We start from the raw sequence: 18081 nt of genomic DNA, 5'->3' as shown, positions 1-18081 counted from the left end.
GTGCCAGGATCAAAAATGACACAGCCCTTGACTTCTGGGAGCTGGGAGAGATACAACATATGCACATGTGGGGAGTAAAGAGCACCAAGGAAAATTCAGACACAGTACTTTAAGAAAGCTTAAGGAGGTCAGAATACTTCCATTTTTGAAATCTTTTTTTTTTTTTTTTTAGTTTTTTGCAAGGCAAACGGGGTTAAGTGGCTTGCCCAAGGCCACACAGCTAGGTAATTATTAAGTGTCTGAGACCGGATTTGAACCCAGGTACTCCTGACTCCAGGGCCGGTGCTCTATCCACTGCGCCACCTAGTCGCCCCAGTACTTCCATTTTTGAAAAGAAATTTGGGGTGAAATTAGGCTAGCTACTTCCAGTTGTGTGCAGAACATCCACTAGGTGATGGAGGAGATGAAGACTTAATATTAAGTAAATTAATTAAGTAAATTAAAATGTTAATATTAACTTTGCCCTCCTAAGCTTAAAGTTCAGTTGCTTCCCCAATTAGATAAAGTTTAATGTTTTATTCTGTTTCCAAGAGTTACCGTGTCATTCACAGCATAGTAATTATTGTATTTTTCTTCTTAGTATCTTTTATTGAGTAGATGGAGTACTAGATTGGAGTCAGGAATGTTTGGAATTCAAATTCTGCCTCTGATGCTTACTAGTTTTATAACTCACTTTCCTCAGCTTCAGACAATTTTTAAGATTTTAAGTTACAGACAGATTCATCTACATCTCACCTGGAGTTAAGTTTCCTCACTATGAAGTAGGATTTTTTTTTTGCCTCATTTCTTTTTTTCCCCAGTTTTTGCAGGGTAATGGGGTTAAGTGACTTGCCAAAGGTCACACAGCAAGGTAATTATTAAGTATCAGAGTTCATATTTGAACTCAGGTCCTCCTGACTCCAGTGCCAGTGCTCTATCCATTATACCACCTAGCCACCCCAGGATGTTTTTTAATGCATTTTGACCACATTCATAGTAACCCACCCACTCTCCTAACATAAATAAAAAGTACTTAAGAAAAATCTACCATTGCACTAATAGGGTAGAGTATATAATAGTAGGGTTATATAACATTCTGAACCAACTTTCTCTACTAGAAGTGTACCATCTCCAGTTATCATCTGAAATCAATATTAAATCATTGTTGTCATTTATTTCTATCTTTATTTACATTATTAAAGTCAGTATTTATATTGTTCTGGTTCTGACTTATTCATATGTCTTCTCCTGTTTCTCTCCAGATTCCTCACATTCATTGTTCTTTATAGCATAATAATATTCTATCATCTTTATATACTATTAGACAGTATCCATTTGATGGGCATACACATTGTTTCTAGGTTTTTGCTGCTATAAACTGGAATATTATGTTTAATAACTGCCTCTGTCTCCCATATAGAATGAAATCAAATAAATATAATTGAGTTATTTATCCAAGTGCATTTTTATGTACTTTACTTTCTAGCATTTTCAATCACATCAGGAATGCAGTAGTCTATTCAAACAGGTTCCCGCCCACCAAATTACATATATTCTTATTTGTTCTAACCTTAGTATGTATTCTTTACAATTGAAAAATAGATATTTCCTTTTTAAAAGCTACAGGATACATTTTAATGCTTTAATTTTCATGTAATCATGAAACTAAATGATAATTTTTTATTAACAAAGTTAAAAACAGGTACTCATGAACTTATTGAGGGGTATTCCATTTCCAGTTCAACAGATTAATTGCAGATATTTGGGGAATATTTTTCTGAGAATATATTAGGAAAAAACTACCACTCAACTGCAGATGTTTCCATTGTTTTGTTTTAAATAGGTTAGCAATTAGAGTGATTTAAATTTTTTTGTTACTATTTTAGTTATAAATGGGTAATTAATTTAAAAAGAAGAAAGCAAATAAACTATTTTAATCAGATCAATGTAAGAAACTTAAATTGTTAGATTACAGCATTTATTTAGTCTACCTTTTTCCCTTTATTTTTAGATAGGAAATACAATGAAATTATCTTGGTTTCTTAATTTAGAATGAATTAGTTCAAAGGAACTAATAGAAAAAAACTACAAAAGAAAAGATTGATAATATTTGATAGAATCTCCCCCCTCCCCCATTTTATATGTAACATGAACACTAGAACTACCCATCCTACACTTATTGGCAATCTGAAATCCTGGAGATTAGCTCCAATTCTCCTCTCAAGGGGAGGAGGACTCCCAATTATGGAATATCCTAATAGATGAAGAATATCTGATATATACTATAGCTGGAAAAACCCCACCTGTGCTTTTCCCATTGATTGATATCACTTTGCTTGAAAGACTTAATTAGCTGCTTCTCTGTTATCTCCAGACCTTTCCACCTCTCTCTCACTAGAACCTTCTACCTATTTTACCCATGGAATTCCTGGTTCTGATAAGTAAACTTTAGCTCTAACTGGAGCCCAGGCTTTACTATCTATTGCCTCCTCTACAGCCTCCATTTGTGCCTCTCCCACCCTTTCCTCCACCTTTTTTGTTTTATTCCCTCATTAAAATATAAGCTCCTAGAGGGCAGGGTCTTTTTTTGTATTTGTATTGCTTGTATTCTTAGTCCTTGGTACAGTGCCTGGCACCTATCAAGCACTTAATAAATGTTCTAATGATCTTTTTTTTCTTGTTTGTTACTTTAGTAGGAGTGAAGTGAACTGAGATCCTACTGAAATTCAGTAACTTGCCACTGTCCCATAGCTAGGGGAACAACTTAGAAGAATTAGTTTTGAGATTCGAATCAAAGTCTCATGACTTACTGGTCCAGTAGAAAAGGTAAAATGTGTGATCAGTCACAACATAGCATCATGGATTTATAGTAAAAATTGTTAAAAGAATTAATAGTGCCTTAGATTTATGATAGCAGACATTTATTTGGTACTTTAAAGTTTACAAAGCACATTATCTTATTTGATTCTCACAACAATTCTTTGAGTTTTATACCATTAACTTAATTTTGCAAATGAGGAGATTTAAGGTTCAGAAAGATTTAAGCAGGTTGTCCATATCAATAACAGTAACTGTGATCTTTCCTAACTCTGATTTAATGTAATTTTCATTATATAGTGCTTCTTCTCTAACTTCTCATTTTTAAAATAATTTTATATTTTTTCTATTCATATACACACAGCGTCAGGCAAAATAAATGTCCACATTGGCCACAGTCAAATATACAAGTTATGCATACTTACATATATGTATATGTACACACTTGTATTCACACAATATATGTATATACTCATGTATTATCCACATATATCTTCATATATGCATGTGTGTATGCATATATCTTATTCTGTACTCTCAGTACTTTATCTTTTGAGCATAGTGTGTTTAGCATGTTTCGATTAGTCCTCTGCAATTGAGGGATTATTTCACTGATCTGAGTTCTTGGATCTTGAAAGTCATTTTGTCTTTACTATAATTGTTTTTGTATAAATGGTTCTCCTGGTTCTGTTCACTTTATTCTACATCAGTTCATAGAAATCTTCCCAGGTTTCTCTGAAACCATCCTCTTTCTGATTATGAGATAATTTTCCCTAGCTTTCTTTCCATTCCTACCCCCCTTTCTTTGAAGACTTATAGAACCATTCTCAGAACTTCTCACTACATTCCCTTTATGACCTCTGATGATAATAGGGTTCATAGGGGACAAATATCTCCCCATACTAGAATTTATGTACTTTAATCCTTTTTTAGACCTTTATCATTGTTCATTCATGTTTACCTTTTTTATGTTTCTCTTCATTACTGTGTTTCTTGTATTTTCATAAGAATGCTTGGAAGACCTAAATTTCATTAAAAATCCATTTTTACACCTTGTAGCATTATATTCAGTTTTGCTAGGAAAATTATTTTTGGGTGCAAGACAATACATATTCTTCTTCTAGAATATATTTCAGACTCTCTGTTCTTTCGTGGTTGTGGTTGCTAAGTTGTTGATCATTGTTATTGTGGTTCCTCAGTACTTAGAATTCTTTCGTTCTGACTGGTTGCAGTATTTATCTTTGATCTGGAACTCTGGATTTTAATTATGATGTTCCTGGGAGTTTTCATTTTGGAGTTTCTTTTAGGAGATTACTGGTGACTTCCTTCTGTAGTCACTCTGCCCTCTGTTCTAAGAGATCTGGCCTGTTTTCCTTTAAGATTTCTTGAAATAGGGGCAACTAGGTGGCACAGTGGATAGGGTACTGGCCCTGGACTCAGGAGGACCTGAATTCAAATCCATCTTCAGACACTTTATTACCTAATTGTGTGACCTTGGGCAAGTCGCTTAACCCCATTGCCTTGAAAAAAAAACACCCCCAAAAATAATAAAATAAGGTTTCTTGAAATATGATGGCTTATTGGATTTGGCTTATTTTGATTTGCCAAGGCATTTAGGTAGTCCAATGAGTCTTAAAAGTTTTTCTTCTCAGTCTGTTTTCTGAGTCAGTTGTTTTTGGTATGAGATGCCTTTTATTATTTTCTGTTTTTTTTTCCCCAAGCTCTTGACTTTGCTTTAATATTTACTTCTGTCATGCGTTATAATTTTTATTAATTAATTTATTTATTTATTTTTGAATTTTATAATTTTTCCCCTAATCTTGCTTCCTCCTGCCCTCCCCCCAGAAGGCAGTCTATTAGTCTTTACATTGTTTCTATGCTATACATTGATTTAAATTGAATGTGCTGAGAGAGATATCATATCTGTAAGGAAAAAAAATAAAATATATGAGAGAGCAAAATTACATAATAAAATAAATTTAAATTAAAGGTAATAGGGGCGGCTAGGTGGCGTAGTGGATAAAGCATTGGCCCTGGAGTCAGGAGTACCTGGGTTCAAATCTGGTCTGTGTGGCCTTGGGCAAGCCACTTAACCCCATTTGCCTTGCAAAAACAAACAAAAAAATAAATAAATTAATTAAAGGTAATAGTCTTTGGTCTTTCTTCGAACTCCACAATTCTTTCTCTGGATACAGATGGTATTTTCCAACGCTGATACCCCCAAATTGTCCCTGATTGTTGCACTGATGGAATGAGAAAGTCCATTAAGATTGATCATCAACTCCATGTTGCTGTTATGGTGCACAATGTTCTGGTTCTGCTCATCTCGCTCAGCATCAGTTCATGCAAATCCTTCCAGGCTTCTCTGAATTCCCATCCCTCCTGGTTTCTAATAGAGTAATAGTGTTCCATAAGGTACATATACCACAATTTGTTCAGCCATTCCCCAATTAATGCATTATAATTTTTAAGGAGTTTATTGCTTGGGCATAGTTTTGTACCTCTTGTACCAAACTCTTAATTCGCTTTCCATTTCTTTTAATTTATAGTTGCCTTTTCTTTCCCAGTTTTTCCTCAAGTGCTCTCATTTCATTTGTAAGAGCATTTTTCATTTATCTTACTTTTTAATTCTAGCTTCATCTTTTCCAGGAATTCTTGTTGAATTTTTTACAAAACTGTGTTTTTCTTTGAGACTTTGGTTGTAGATGTTTTAAAAGTCGTTCTCTTTTTTCTATGTTTTTGTCTTGATTGTCACTGTGATTTATGGTTAGGTTCTCTTTTTTTTTTTTCCCATTCTTCTAGCCTACTTCTTAAGACTTGATGTTAGGACCAGGTTTGTACATACTAGGAAGAAAAGTCTGGGCTAGCCCTATTGTATCTTCTTATGAGTTTTGAGTCTTGCATTCTAAAAATCTCAGGGATATCTCATACTTGGAACCTACAAACTTTTCAGTGTTCCCTAAGGGGTCTGATCCAGGATAAAGTCTGATTGCTGCCCCATCTAAAGGTTCTGTCATGGGTTTGAGTCTGAGCAATAATAGACTTCTGCTGGACTCAGCCCCTGTCAACTAGTTGGGAAACTTTGCTTATTCAGGTTCCCTTTCGGTCCAAGATTCTTACCCAGGTTGCTCCTAGGATCTGAGCTACACTGCTGCTGATTGCTTCTAAACTTATTCTTTTCTCAATATGCCACTCAGTAAACTGAAAGATGGGGAAGGAAGGAGGGGAGAACAGGTACATTTCTGGTCATTCCACCCTGGATCTCCTACCCAATGTTAGTTTGAACCTATTCCTGTCATAGTACTATATATAGGTCTGAGGCACCTGTTTGCCATGGTACACAGACTCTTTCTAGACACTTGTCCTCTCAATGGATATACTTCATATTAGGTCTGACTCCAGGATTCATGGATCCCTCTGTCTATCTGAAGTAGAAAAATGATTCATGGAGACTTTTTTTGGGATTTCCCCATCAGGACTTGGTTCAGTGCTTTTTCTAGATCTATTTGGTGGAGTTTGGAAAAAAAGAATTCTTCACTATACTACTTCCAACTATTCTGCTTTCTTTGCTACTTTTCAAAACTAATAATTCATATTTGTACAGTGCTTTAAAGTTAACAAAGTAATTTTAAGTAAATTTTAAGTAATTTAAGTAAAATGTTCTAGTATTTTAAAAAACATCTGGATGTATTAAAAAAGTTTAAGATGTAAAAAGTTATAGAAAAATCAAGCTATGGCCAGAATACTCTGAGAGTTCTAATAGTATACTAGATAGAGCATTGATAAAACAAAAAATATTAATAAATTTTCCCATTTAAGACTAAACCCCATAAGAATACCACCAGAAACCATATACTCTCTGAGGGAGGTAAGTCAGGGGAAAGAGAAGCCACAGTTCCTGGGAAGCTGTAACACAGCAGGTAATGGGGGTAGTGAAGCTGATGGGCAGCCCATGTCAGAGCTATAGTGGGATACAAGGCCAGCAAATCGCCAAGCAGCACAAGCCCTGGGGGACTTGGAGGAGATCTACAACCAGCCCAATTTATGGTATCTTATAAGGGCCGCAACAGGAGATAGAGCCAACTTCTGGTTGGGAATTATACAAAGGGAAAGAGACAAAGACAGGCTAAGGCCAACATTTGAATTGAACCACTCAAAAATGAACCACCCCAGAAGAAGCAAAACATTCTGGTAAAGAGTTGAGGTCTTGTCCATCCAGACAAGCAGCAGCAATGACAGCTAGACTTCAGAAGGGACAAAGCAGGGCCTGCCTATACCATTCAAGAGAGTAAGAGGGAACAGTCTTTTCTTCCCTGGGGTTTTTTGTTTCCTTGCTTTTTTGGCCATTTGATTTTTCATTTTAAAAAGTTAAAAAAAATACATTTCTTTTCCAGAGTTATCCCATATAATAAATAGTATTTTTACCATAAATAACAAATAAACTAAGTAAAATAATATTTCATTTTCTTCACAGTTACATAAAGGACAATTTTTAACATTTTTTTCTATTTTAAAGTTTTTTCCATGTAAATTTTTTTACATGTAAAGATGGTTTTCAACATTCGTTTTTGCAAAGTTTTGTCCCTCCTACTCTTCCCCCCCCAAAATAGCAAGTAATCTGATAAGGATTATACATGCACAATCACTTTACACATACTTTCATGTGAGTCATGTTGTGAAAAGAGAATCAGAACAAAAGAGAAAAATAAGAAAGAAAAAACAAAAATGCATAAAAAAGTAAAAATAGTATGCTTTCATTTTCATTCAGATTCTACAGTTCTTTCTCTGAATGTGGATGGCATTTTCCATTACAAATCTTTTAGAGTTTTTTGATCATCATTGGTATTGCTGAGAAGAGCTAAGTCTATCATAGTAGATATCTCACAATATTTCTGTAACTGTATACAATGAGGTTCTCTCTTCACTTAGAATCTTTTGTGATGAACTGATGCTATTTTGATTTTTACAATTTTTCCCCATTCTTACTATTGGAAACCATTAGCAATTTTAGCAAAAGTTGCAGGTAATAAAATAAACCCTTATAAATCCTCAATTTTTCTATATATGGCTAGCAAGATACAGCAGGAAGAGCTAGAAAGAGAAATCCCATTCAAAGTAACCTCGGACCATATGAAATACTTGGGAGTCTATTTGCCAAAGACAAATTCAGAAACTTTTTGAAAAACAGTTATAAAACACTTCTCACACAAATCAAATCAGATTTAAATAATTGGGCAACTATCAACTGCTCATAGATAGGTAGAGCTAATATAATAAAAATGACAATTCTACCAAAACTAAACTACCTGTTTAGTGCCCTACCAATAAAAATTCCAAAAAATTACTTTAATGAGCTAGAAAAAGTTCTAAGTAAATTCATATGGAGAAATAAAAGTCAAGAATTTCCAGGAATTTAATGAAAAAAAGTACAAAAGAAGGGGGCTTAGCCCTACCTGATCTAAAATTATAAAGCATCTGTCATCAAAACTGTTTGGTATTGGCTAAGAAATAGAGTGGTGGACCAGTGGAATAGACTAGGTGCAATAGCAGGAAATGATTATAGAAGTCTGCTGTTTGATAAACCCAGAGTCCAGCTATTGGGATAAAAACTCTCTCTTTTATAAAAACTGCTGGGAAAATTGGAAGTTAGTATGGAAGAAATTTAGATTAGACCAACACCTCACACCCTTTACCAAGATAAGATCCAAATGGTTACAGGATTTAGACATAAAAAAATACTATAAGCAAATTAGAAGATCAAGGACTAGTTTACCTGTCAGATCTATGGAAAGGGGAGCAGTTTATGACTAAGGAAGAGATGGAGAACATCACCAAAAACAAACTACATGATTTCAATGACATTAAATTATAAAGCTTTTGCACAGATAATACCACTGTAACCAAGATCAAAAGAAATGTAGTAAACTGGGAAACAATCTTTACAACTAATGATTCTGACAAAGGAGTCATTTCTAAAATATATAGAGAACTGAGTCATATTTTAAAAAAAAAGCCATTCCCCAATTGACAAATGGTCAAAGGATATGCAAAGGCAATTTACAGATGAGGAGATCAAAGCAATCCATAGCCATATGAAAAATTGCTCTAAATCATTAATTATTAGAGAAATGCAAATTAAAGCTTCTTGGACGTACCACCTCACACCTCTCAGACTGGCCAATATGACCAGAAAGGACAATGATCAATGTTGGAAGGGTTGTGGGAAATCTGGAACACTATTACACTGTTGGTGGAGCTGTGAACTCATTCAACCTTTCTGGAGAGAAATTTGGAACTATGCCCAAAGGGCAACAAAAATGAACATACCCTTTGATCCAGCAATACCACCTTGAAGAGATGATGAAAAAGGGTAAAAATATCACTTGTACAAAAATATTCATAGCAGCCCTATTTGTGGTGGCAAAGAATTGGAAATCAAGTAAATGTCCTTCAATTGGGGAATGGCTTAGCAAACTGTGGTATATGTATGTCATGACCACTATTGTTCTATTAGAAACCAGGAGGGATGGGATTTCAGGGAAGCCTGGAGGGATTTGCATGAACTGATGCTGAGTGAGATGAGCAGAACCAGAAAAACACTGTATACCCTAACAGCAGCATGGGAGTGATGTTCAACCTTGAAGGACTCGCTCATTCCATCAGTGCAACAATCGGGCAATTTTGGGCTGTCTGCAAAGGAGAATATCATCTGTATCCAGATAAAGAGCCATGGAGTTTGAACAAAGTTCAAGGACTATTCCCTTTAATTTAGGGGAAAAAAACCCAGATATCTTATTGTCTGATCTTGTTATCTCTTATACTTTTTGTTTCTTCCTTAAGGATATGATTTCTCTCTCATCATACTCAATTTGGATCAATGTACAACATGGAAACAAAAAAATTTTTTTCTTGTTTCCCTCCCCCACCCTCCACAGAAGGCAGTCTGTTAGTCTTTATATTGTTTCCAGGGTATTCATTGATCTAAGTTGAAAGTGATGAGAGAAATCATATCCTTAAGGAAGAAAAATAAAGTATAGGAGATAACAAAATTACATAATAAGATAACAGGTTTTTTTTTTTCCCCTAAATTGAAGGTAATATTCTTCGTGGAGTTCAAACTCCACAATTCTCGATCGCACATAGCCCAAAATTGGCCCTGGTTATTGCACTGATGGTGAGCAAGTCCATCAAAGTTGATCATCACCCCCTTGTCGCTGTTAGGGTGTACAGTGTTTTTCTGGTTCTGCTCATCTCACTCAGCATCAGTTCATGCAAATCCCTCCAGGCTTCCCTGAATTCCCATCCCTCCTGGTTTCTATTAGAACAATAATGTTCCATGACATACATATACCACAGTTTGTTAAGCCATTCCTCAACTGAAGGACATTCACTTAATTTCCAATTCTTTGCTACCACAAGCAGGGCTGCTATGAATATTTCTGTACAAGTGATGGTTTTGCCCTTTTTCATAATCTTTAAAGGGTTATAGACCTATTAGTGGTATTGCTGAGTGAAAGGATATGCTCATTTTTAGTTGCCCTTTGGGCATAATTCCAAACTGCTCTTCAGGAAGGTTAGATGAGTTCACAGCTCCACCAACAATGTATTAGTGTTCCAAGTTTCCCACATCCCTTCCAACTTTGATCATCATCCTTTCTGGTCATATTAGCCAGTCTGAGAGGTGTGAGGTGGTACCTCAGAGAAGCTTTAATTTGCATTTCTTTAATAAATAGTGATTTAGAACAATTTTCATATGACTATATTGCTTTGATTTCCTCATCTGTAAATTGCCTTTTCATATCCTTTGACCATTTGTCAATTGGAGAATGGCTTGTTTTTCTGAAAATTTGACTCAGTTCTTTGTATATTTTAGAAATGAGTCCATTGTCAGAAATACTAGTTGTAAAAATTGTTTCCCAATTTACTACATTTCTTTTGATCTTGGTTACAGTGGTTTTGTCTGTGCAAAAGCCTTTTAATTTAATGTAATCAAAATTATCTTGTTTGTTTTTAATGATGTTCTCCATCTCTTCCTTCGTCATAAACTGCTTACCTTTCCATATATTCCTTGATCTCCTGGTTTGCTTATAATACTGTTTTTATATCTAAATCCTATATCTATTTTGATCTTATCTTGGTATAGGGTGTGGCCTAATCCAAGTTTCTTTCATACTAACTTCCAATTTTCCCAACAGTTTTTATTGAAGAGAGTTTTTATCCCAATAGCTGGACTCTTTGGGTTTATCAAACAGCAGATTACTATAATCATTTCCTGCTACTGCACCTAGTGTATTCCACTGATCTACCACTCTATTTCTTAGCCAATATCGAACATTTTTGATGACTGATGCTTTATAATATAATTTTAGATCTGGTAGGGCTAAGCTACCTTTTTTTGCACCTTTTTTATTGAATCCCTGGAAATTCTTGACTTTTTATTTCTCCATATGAATTTACTTACATTTTTTCTAACTTTTTTTTTTTTAGGTTTTTGCAAGGTAAACGGGGTTAAGTGGCTTGCCCAAGTCCGCACAGCTAGGTAATTATTAAGTGTCTGAGACTGGATTTGAACCCAGGTACTCCTGACTCCAGGGCCGGTGCTTTATCCACTGTGCCACCTAGCTGCCCTTTTTCTAACTCTTAAAGTAACTTCTTTGGAATTTTGATTGGTAGGACACTAAACAAGTAGTTTAGTTTGGGTAGAATTGTCATTTTTATTATATTAGCTCTACCTATCCATGAGCAGTTGATGTTTGCCCAGTTATTTAAATCTGATTTTATTTGTGTGAGAAGTGTTTTGTAATTGTTTTCCAAAAGTTTTTGAATTGGCCTTGGCAGGTAGACTCCCCTGTATTTTATATTGTCCAACAACATGCATTTTTAAAAAATTTGAGTTCCAAATTTTCTCCTTCTTTCTGAGATAGTAAGCATTTTGATAAAGGTTATACATTTACAATCATGCGAAATATATTTCCCTTAATGTGAAATAATATGTTGAACAAAAAAACCCCCCACAAAAAATAAAGTGAACAATAATATTCATTCAGACTCCATCACTTCTTTCTTTGGAAATAGATCATGAATCCTTTGGAATTGTTTTGGATCATTATATTGCATTATATTACAAAGAATAGATCAGTGATCATTATACAGTATTGCTGTCACCGAGTACAATATTCTCCTGGTTTTTGTTCATTTCTTTATCAGTTCATGTATTTCCAGGTTTTTTAGAAATCAACTTCCTCGTTATTTCTTGTAGTATATCATTACACTCATATACCATAACTTGTTCAACCATTGCCCAATTGATGGACATTTCCAGTTCTTTGCCTCCTTACAATGAGTTGCTATATTTTTTAACAAATTGGTTCTTTTCCCTTTTTTACAAATGATTGATACATTGAGCAAGGCTAAAAATATGTGTAATGTGTAATACCTGTTGACCCCTCATCTCCACAAAGGGTGGCTTGGGAGTATCTTCTCATATCTCTTCTTTCAAGACATGTTTGATCTTGTTAATTTTGTTCATTCACTTTTGAGTTGTTTTTATATGGGGTTGTTCTTTCCATTTATTTATTGTATATATTGTTTTCTTGGCTCTGTTTACTTCAGTTTGCATCAAGTCATGTTGCATGCTTCTCTGTATTCATCAAATACATTTTTTTTGTTCCGTACATGTCTGTATTACACAAATTAGGTCTATTTTGTTTACTATTTCTTTTATGTCCTTAATTAGACTTAGAATTAATAATTCTTTTTTAATTTAATATTTATTTCTTCTCATTTTTTATACATTTTTTATACATTAATCAAATATTCTTGTTTAAGAGTAAACAAAGTACTCCCTCCCCCAAAAAAATATAGACTCACTTGAGTGATAAAGTAAAAGGGAGAGAAAAAAATTAAAATTAAAATTAAAAAAATAATAGTAATAATTGTAGGTATGGCCAGGTGGTGCAGTGGATGGAGCACCAGCCCTGGAGTCAGGAGCACACGAGTCCATATCCAGCGCTGTACACCCAACAATAACCCAGCTGTGTGACATGCAAGCCACCCCAACCCCACTGCCCTGCAAAAAACCAAAAAAAGAAAAAAAAAGACCCAAAATAAAATAAAATAGTAGTAATAATAGTAGGGGTGGCTGGGTGGCAGACAGAGCACTGGCCCTTGAGCCAGGAACACCTGTGTCCAAATCCAGTCTCAGACACCCAATGATCACCCTGCTATTGTGGCCCCAGGCAGGCCACCCAGCCCCATTTGCCCTGCACCCCCCCTCCCAAATAATAATAATAACAAAAAAATGTGCTTCAGTCTTTGTTCCAACACCAACAACTCTGTCGTGGGTGGATCACATTCTTTATGGCAAGTCCATCACAAAAGTTACTTCCATATTTTTCCATGGTTGCCATTGCTGATCACAACTCCCTCCTTTCTTATTTCTCCACTACCATGTACTATATTTTCTCTCTCCTTTCACTCTGACTCTGCTGCAGGGTCACTGAGTGGCACAGCAGACAGATCCCTGGTCCTGGGGCCAAGAGGCCCCGGGCCCCCATACCACCCCTCAGGCCCAGCATCCACCTGGCCCTATGGTCCTGGACAGGCCTTCCAATCCCAGCCCTTTGCAAGAAGCAAAAAAGAAAATGTATTATATCTGACCACTCTCCCATGTCCATCCTCTCCTCCTTCATTCACAACCCCACCCCTTCCCCCATCCTCCCCTTCTCCTTCTTACTCCAGATGTCTATACCCTATTGAGTATATATGCTGTTCCCTCCCCTAGCCACCTCTGATGAGAGCAAAGGTTTCCTCATTCCCCCTTGCCTTCCCCCCTTCTATATCATTGCAATAGCTCATTGGAATAAAGAAAAATCTTATTATATGAAATATCTTGGTCTATTCCCCCTCTCCTTTTTTCTTTCTCCCATTATATTTCCTTTTTTTCTATTGACTCCATTTTTACACCGTATTTTAGCTTCAAATTCAGCTTTCTCCTGTGCTTCATCTATAGAATCTCCTTCTACCTGTTCTGTTAATTGAGAAGGTTCATATGAGTATTATCAGTGTTATTTTTCTATACAGGAATACATGTAGTTCATCATCATTATGTCCGTCTTATTTCCCCCCCTCTCCTCCAATCTCCATGCTTCACCTGAGTCCTGTATCTGAAGATCAAACCTTCTCTTCAGCTCTGGCCATTCCAACAGGAACATTTGAAATTCCCCTGGTTCATTGAAAGTCCATCTTTTTCCCTGGAAGAGGACATTCAGCCTTGCTGGGTAGTTGATTCTTGGCTGCATTCTAAGCTCTTTTGCCTTCTTGTATATTATATTCCAATCCCTATGAGCTTTTAATGTAGTTGCTAAGTCCTGTGTGATCCTGAGTGCAGCTCCACGATATTTGAACTGTGTCTTTCTGGCTGCTTGTAATATTTTCTCTTTGACTTAGGAGTTCTGGAACTTGGCTATAATATTCCTGGGGGTTGGTTTTTTGGGATCTCTTTGTCATGGGGATCGGTGGATTCTTTCTATTTCTATTTTGCCCTCTGCTTCTAGTATATCAGGGCAATTTTCCTGTAATAATTCTTTGAAAATGTCAAGGCTCTTTTCCTGATCTTGACTTTAAGGTATTCCAATAATTTTTAGATTATCTTTCCTAAGTCTGTTTTCCATTTCAGTTGTTTTTTCAATGAGATGTTTCACATTTTCTTCTAATTCTTCATTTTTTTGGTTTTGAAGTATTGAGTACTGATTTCTCATAAATTCAGCAAATCTCTCTGAGTTCTATTCTTAGTCTGAATGATTTGTTTTCCTCAGAGAGCTTTCTTATCTCTTTTTCCATCTGGCCAGTTCTGCTTTTTAAAGCATTCTTCTCCTCAATAACTTTTTGAACTGTTATCCATTTGACCTAAGCTGGTTTTTAGCATGCTATTTTCTTCAGCATTGTTTTGGATTTCCTTGACTAAGCTGCTGACTTCATTTTCATGTTTTTCCTGCATTTCTCTCATTTCTTTTCCCAGTTTTTCTTCTGACTCCCTCATTTGTTTTTCAAAGTGTTTTTTGAGCTCTGTCATAGCTTGAGCCCAATTTCTGTTTTTCTTGGAGTCTTTAGATGCAGGAGCTTGTGCTTCCTCATCTTCAGACTGAGTGTTTTAATCCTTCTTGGGCTCACAGGCAAAATATTTCTCAATCGTCTTCCTCTTGTTTCTCTGCTTGCTCATTTTCCCAGCCCAAGCCTATTTTTGGGGTGCTTCCTGAGCTTTTGGGACACTCCCACAAGGGTCTCAGTGTGTGAGGGTCTGCCCTCCCTCTTGGTCTGTGAATGACCATAAGTGCCCCCCTCTGCCACGGGGCTGAGGTGGGGGGGCCCTGCTGTTCTGTGGGGAGGCCTAGACTGTGATCAGGATCTGAATGTGGTCAGAGCCCCAGAGTCCTGTTCCAGGGGCAGAGGACAGAGCTAGGCAGTCTCTCTCTTCACTCCCCTCCCTAGGTTCAATGGGCTCATGCCCTGGGGGCTCCTGCTTACAGGCTCCCCCTGCTTCTGTTCCTGGATTTGGGCTGCTGCAGCCATGCTGCTGGCTGTGTGCCCTGAGGGCTGGGCTCCACGTTCTTGCTCTGGCAGAGGGTCCCCCCGCATTCCCCCCAGTTGTGCCCAGTGCTCCCCGGGGCATAGCTCAGGAAACTCCCAGGCTCAGTTGTGGCTTGGAGCACCCTGGGCTGCCTCCAGGAGGCTGAAGTTCTTTCACTCTGGCGGGCCACCCCCTCCAACCCCGGGAAGCAGAGCCTTTCCACTCTTTTCCAGGTTGTCTTGAGTAGGAGAACTGCCTCACTGGGTCCCTCTGTGGGTTCTGTCTCTCGAAAATTTAGTTAGAGTCCTTAGTTTGTAAGTTTTATGAGCGAGGGCTTAAGAGAGATGATCCTCTCTTGTTGCCATCTTGGCTCTGCCCCCATCAAATACATTTCTAACGGTGTAGTAATATTTCAGCAGCTAGGTGATTCGGTGGATAGAGAACTAGTCCTAGAGTCTTAGAGTTCAAATCCGGGCTCAGACGAAGACTAACTGAATGATCTTCAGCAAGTCATTTAACCTTTGTCTTAAGCCATTGAAGAAGAAAATGGCAAACCACTCCAGTATTTTTATGAAGTATTGGTTTGCTATGGTCCACAGGATCACAAAGAGTCAAACATGAATGAACAATAACAAAACACCATTATTAAATTCATGTATCACACATTGTTTAGCTGTTCCCCAGTTGAGGGGCATCTATTTCGGAAACTTTGTTATCACAAAAAGTGCTCTATAAATATTTTGGCATCTTTGTTCTTATCCATAGCTTCCTTGGGGGGGATAAGCTCAGTGAACTGAGTCAATGGTTCAAAAGGTATGGATATCTTGGTTGTCTTTATGTCCTGGATGCTAAACCTTTATCAAAGAAATTGAATACAAAGATTATTTTTCCCTCATTTGACCACTTCCTTTATTATTCTAGGTGTATTAATTGGCCTGTACAATTTTCAGTTTCATATAATCAAAGTTACCTGTTAGATCTTTTGTAATTGCCTCTTTCTCGTATTGGTTAATGTACATCTTCTGCCCATAGCTCTGAGAGGTATAAGATCTACTTTTCTAATTTTTTGGTAACCTAATCATTAATATTAAGCTTGCATATCTATTTAGAATGGATTATGGAACATGATATAAGATATTGGTCGAAGTATAATTCCTACCAGACAGTTTTCCAGTTTTCCCAGCAGTTTTTACCAAATAAGGAGTTTTTTCCCCAGGCAATTTATGTTTTACTTTTTGTCAAACACTGGGTTATTGAAGTTTTTGATTCTTCCTTTTCTAGTCTATTCTAGTAATCTATCTGTATTTTTTAAACCAATATCAGATAGTTTTGGGTTTTTTATAGGTTTTTGCAAGGCAAATGGGGTTAGGTGGCTTGCCCAAGACCACACAGCTAGGTTAATTATTAAGTGTCTGAGACCAGATTTGAACCCAGGTACTCCTGACTCCAAGGCTGGTGCTTCATCCACTACGCCACCTAGCTGCCCCCAATATCAGATAGTTTTGATAACTACTGCTATAGTTTGAGGTTGGGAAGTGCTCTTCCACTGTCATACCTATTTTTTCCACCTAATTTCCCTTGTTCTAGATCTCCCCCCCATATGAATTGTGTTATTATTTTAGCAAATTCTATAAAGGATTCTCATGGTAATTTGATTGATATGGCATTAAAAGTGTAAATTAACTTTTGGAAATATTGTCATTTTCATTATATTGATGTAATCTAGCCATAAGAACTGATTTCTCCAGTTATTTAAGTTATTTTTTTTAAAAGAATACTTTGAAACTATACAAGTCTCTTGTGTGCTGAGGTAGATTGATTCTCAGATAGTTTATGTATTTTATAATTATTTGAAATGTAATTTTCCTTTCTATTTTTACATCTTAAACTGTGTTATTATTATATAGAAGTACTGTTGATTTTTGAGGGTTTATTTTGTAACCTGAAACTTTACTGAAGCTATTAAAATTGTTTCATTTAGTTTTAGTATCTTTGCTTTGTCCCAAGGGTTTCTACATATATCATCATACCATCAGCAAAAATAGTTTATCTCCTCTTTACCTATCTTTATACCTTTAATTTGCTATTATTTTCAGAACTATATCAAAAATAATACTGGGAAGAATAGGCATTCTTACTTCACTTCCATTTCTTCCATGTTAATTGAATCTTTTTTTTTCCTTCAGCTCTTTATTTTATTTTTTCACAGTCAACCAGCATTTATTTCAACAATTTTTGTAAAGTTTTCTCCATCCCTCCCTCCCTTTCTTTCCTTATCCCTCCCCAAGACAACAATCTAAGTTATCATGTTGACTGAATCTTAATATAAAATGTTAAGTGATGGTTATGTCATTTGTGGGAGGGATTTTAAAGAGACTTTACTTCTATTCCTAGGACTTCCTCGGTCAGCACGCCTCCCTCCCAAAACCATGGGTGACAACAGCAGTGATGAATACGAAGAGGAGAGCAATAAGGTATGTGCTAATTTATAGATTATATTGTGAAATATCTGCTTTGATATTCCATTGCTCACTTGAAGTAACACCAGTCTATTTGTCAGTATTTATTGATTGCCAGTTTGAGGCAGGGTAGGGTAATCAGAGGCAAAGTGCCATTATAGGAAGGGAAATCCTAAAATTATAGCTGAATTTTTGGTGAAAAATTTCATATAATTTGGACAAAAGGAAAAGAACTTGTTATTCCCTTCATTTGGAGAA

At 36.3% G+C, this 18081-nt stretch overlaps 1 protein-coding gene across 6 annotated transcripts in view; it reads left to right on the top strand.

The window, feature by feature from the left end:
- IFT46 (intraflagellar transport 46) overlaps positions 1-18081 on the top strand; it is a 38571-nt gene that overhangs the window by 3900 nt on the left and 16590 nt on the right. For 5 of the 6 annotated variants that reach the window (XR_012474169.1, XR_012474170.1, XM_074215180.1 and 2 more), the window contains exon 3: positions 17759-17838. Coding sequence is in view for 3 of the 6 variants with exons in the window: in XM_074215177.1 (XP_074071278.1) it covers positions 17759-17838 (80 nt within the window). In the remaining 3 variants the exon portion in view is untranslated. Of the gene's footprint in view, positions 1-17753; positions 17839-18081 lie in introns of those variants that run through there. The other variant, XM_074215179.1, reaches the window with a different exon arrangement.

Source organism: Macrotis lagotis, chromosome 1 (assembly GCF_037893015.1).
Source record: "Macrotis lagotis isolate mMagLag1 chromosome 1, bilby.v1.9.chrom.fasta, whole genome shotgun sequence".
Classification (NCBI taxonomy): Eukaryota; Metazoa; Chordata; class Mammalia; order Peramelemorphia; family Peramelidae; genus Macrotis; species Macrotis lagotis.
Note: the sequence above shows the minus strand (reverse complement) of the source record. Positions and strands in the feature narration are given on the sequence as shown.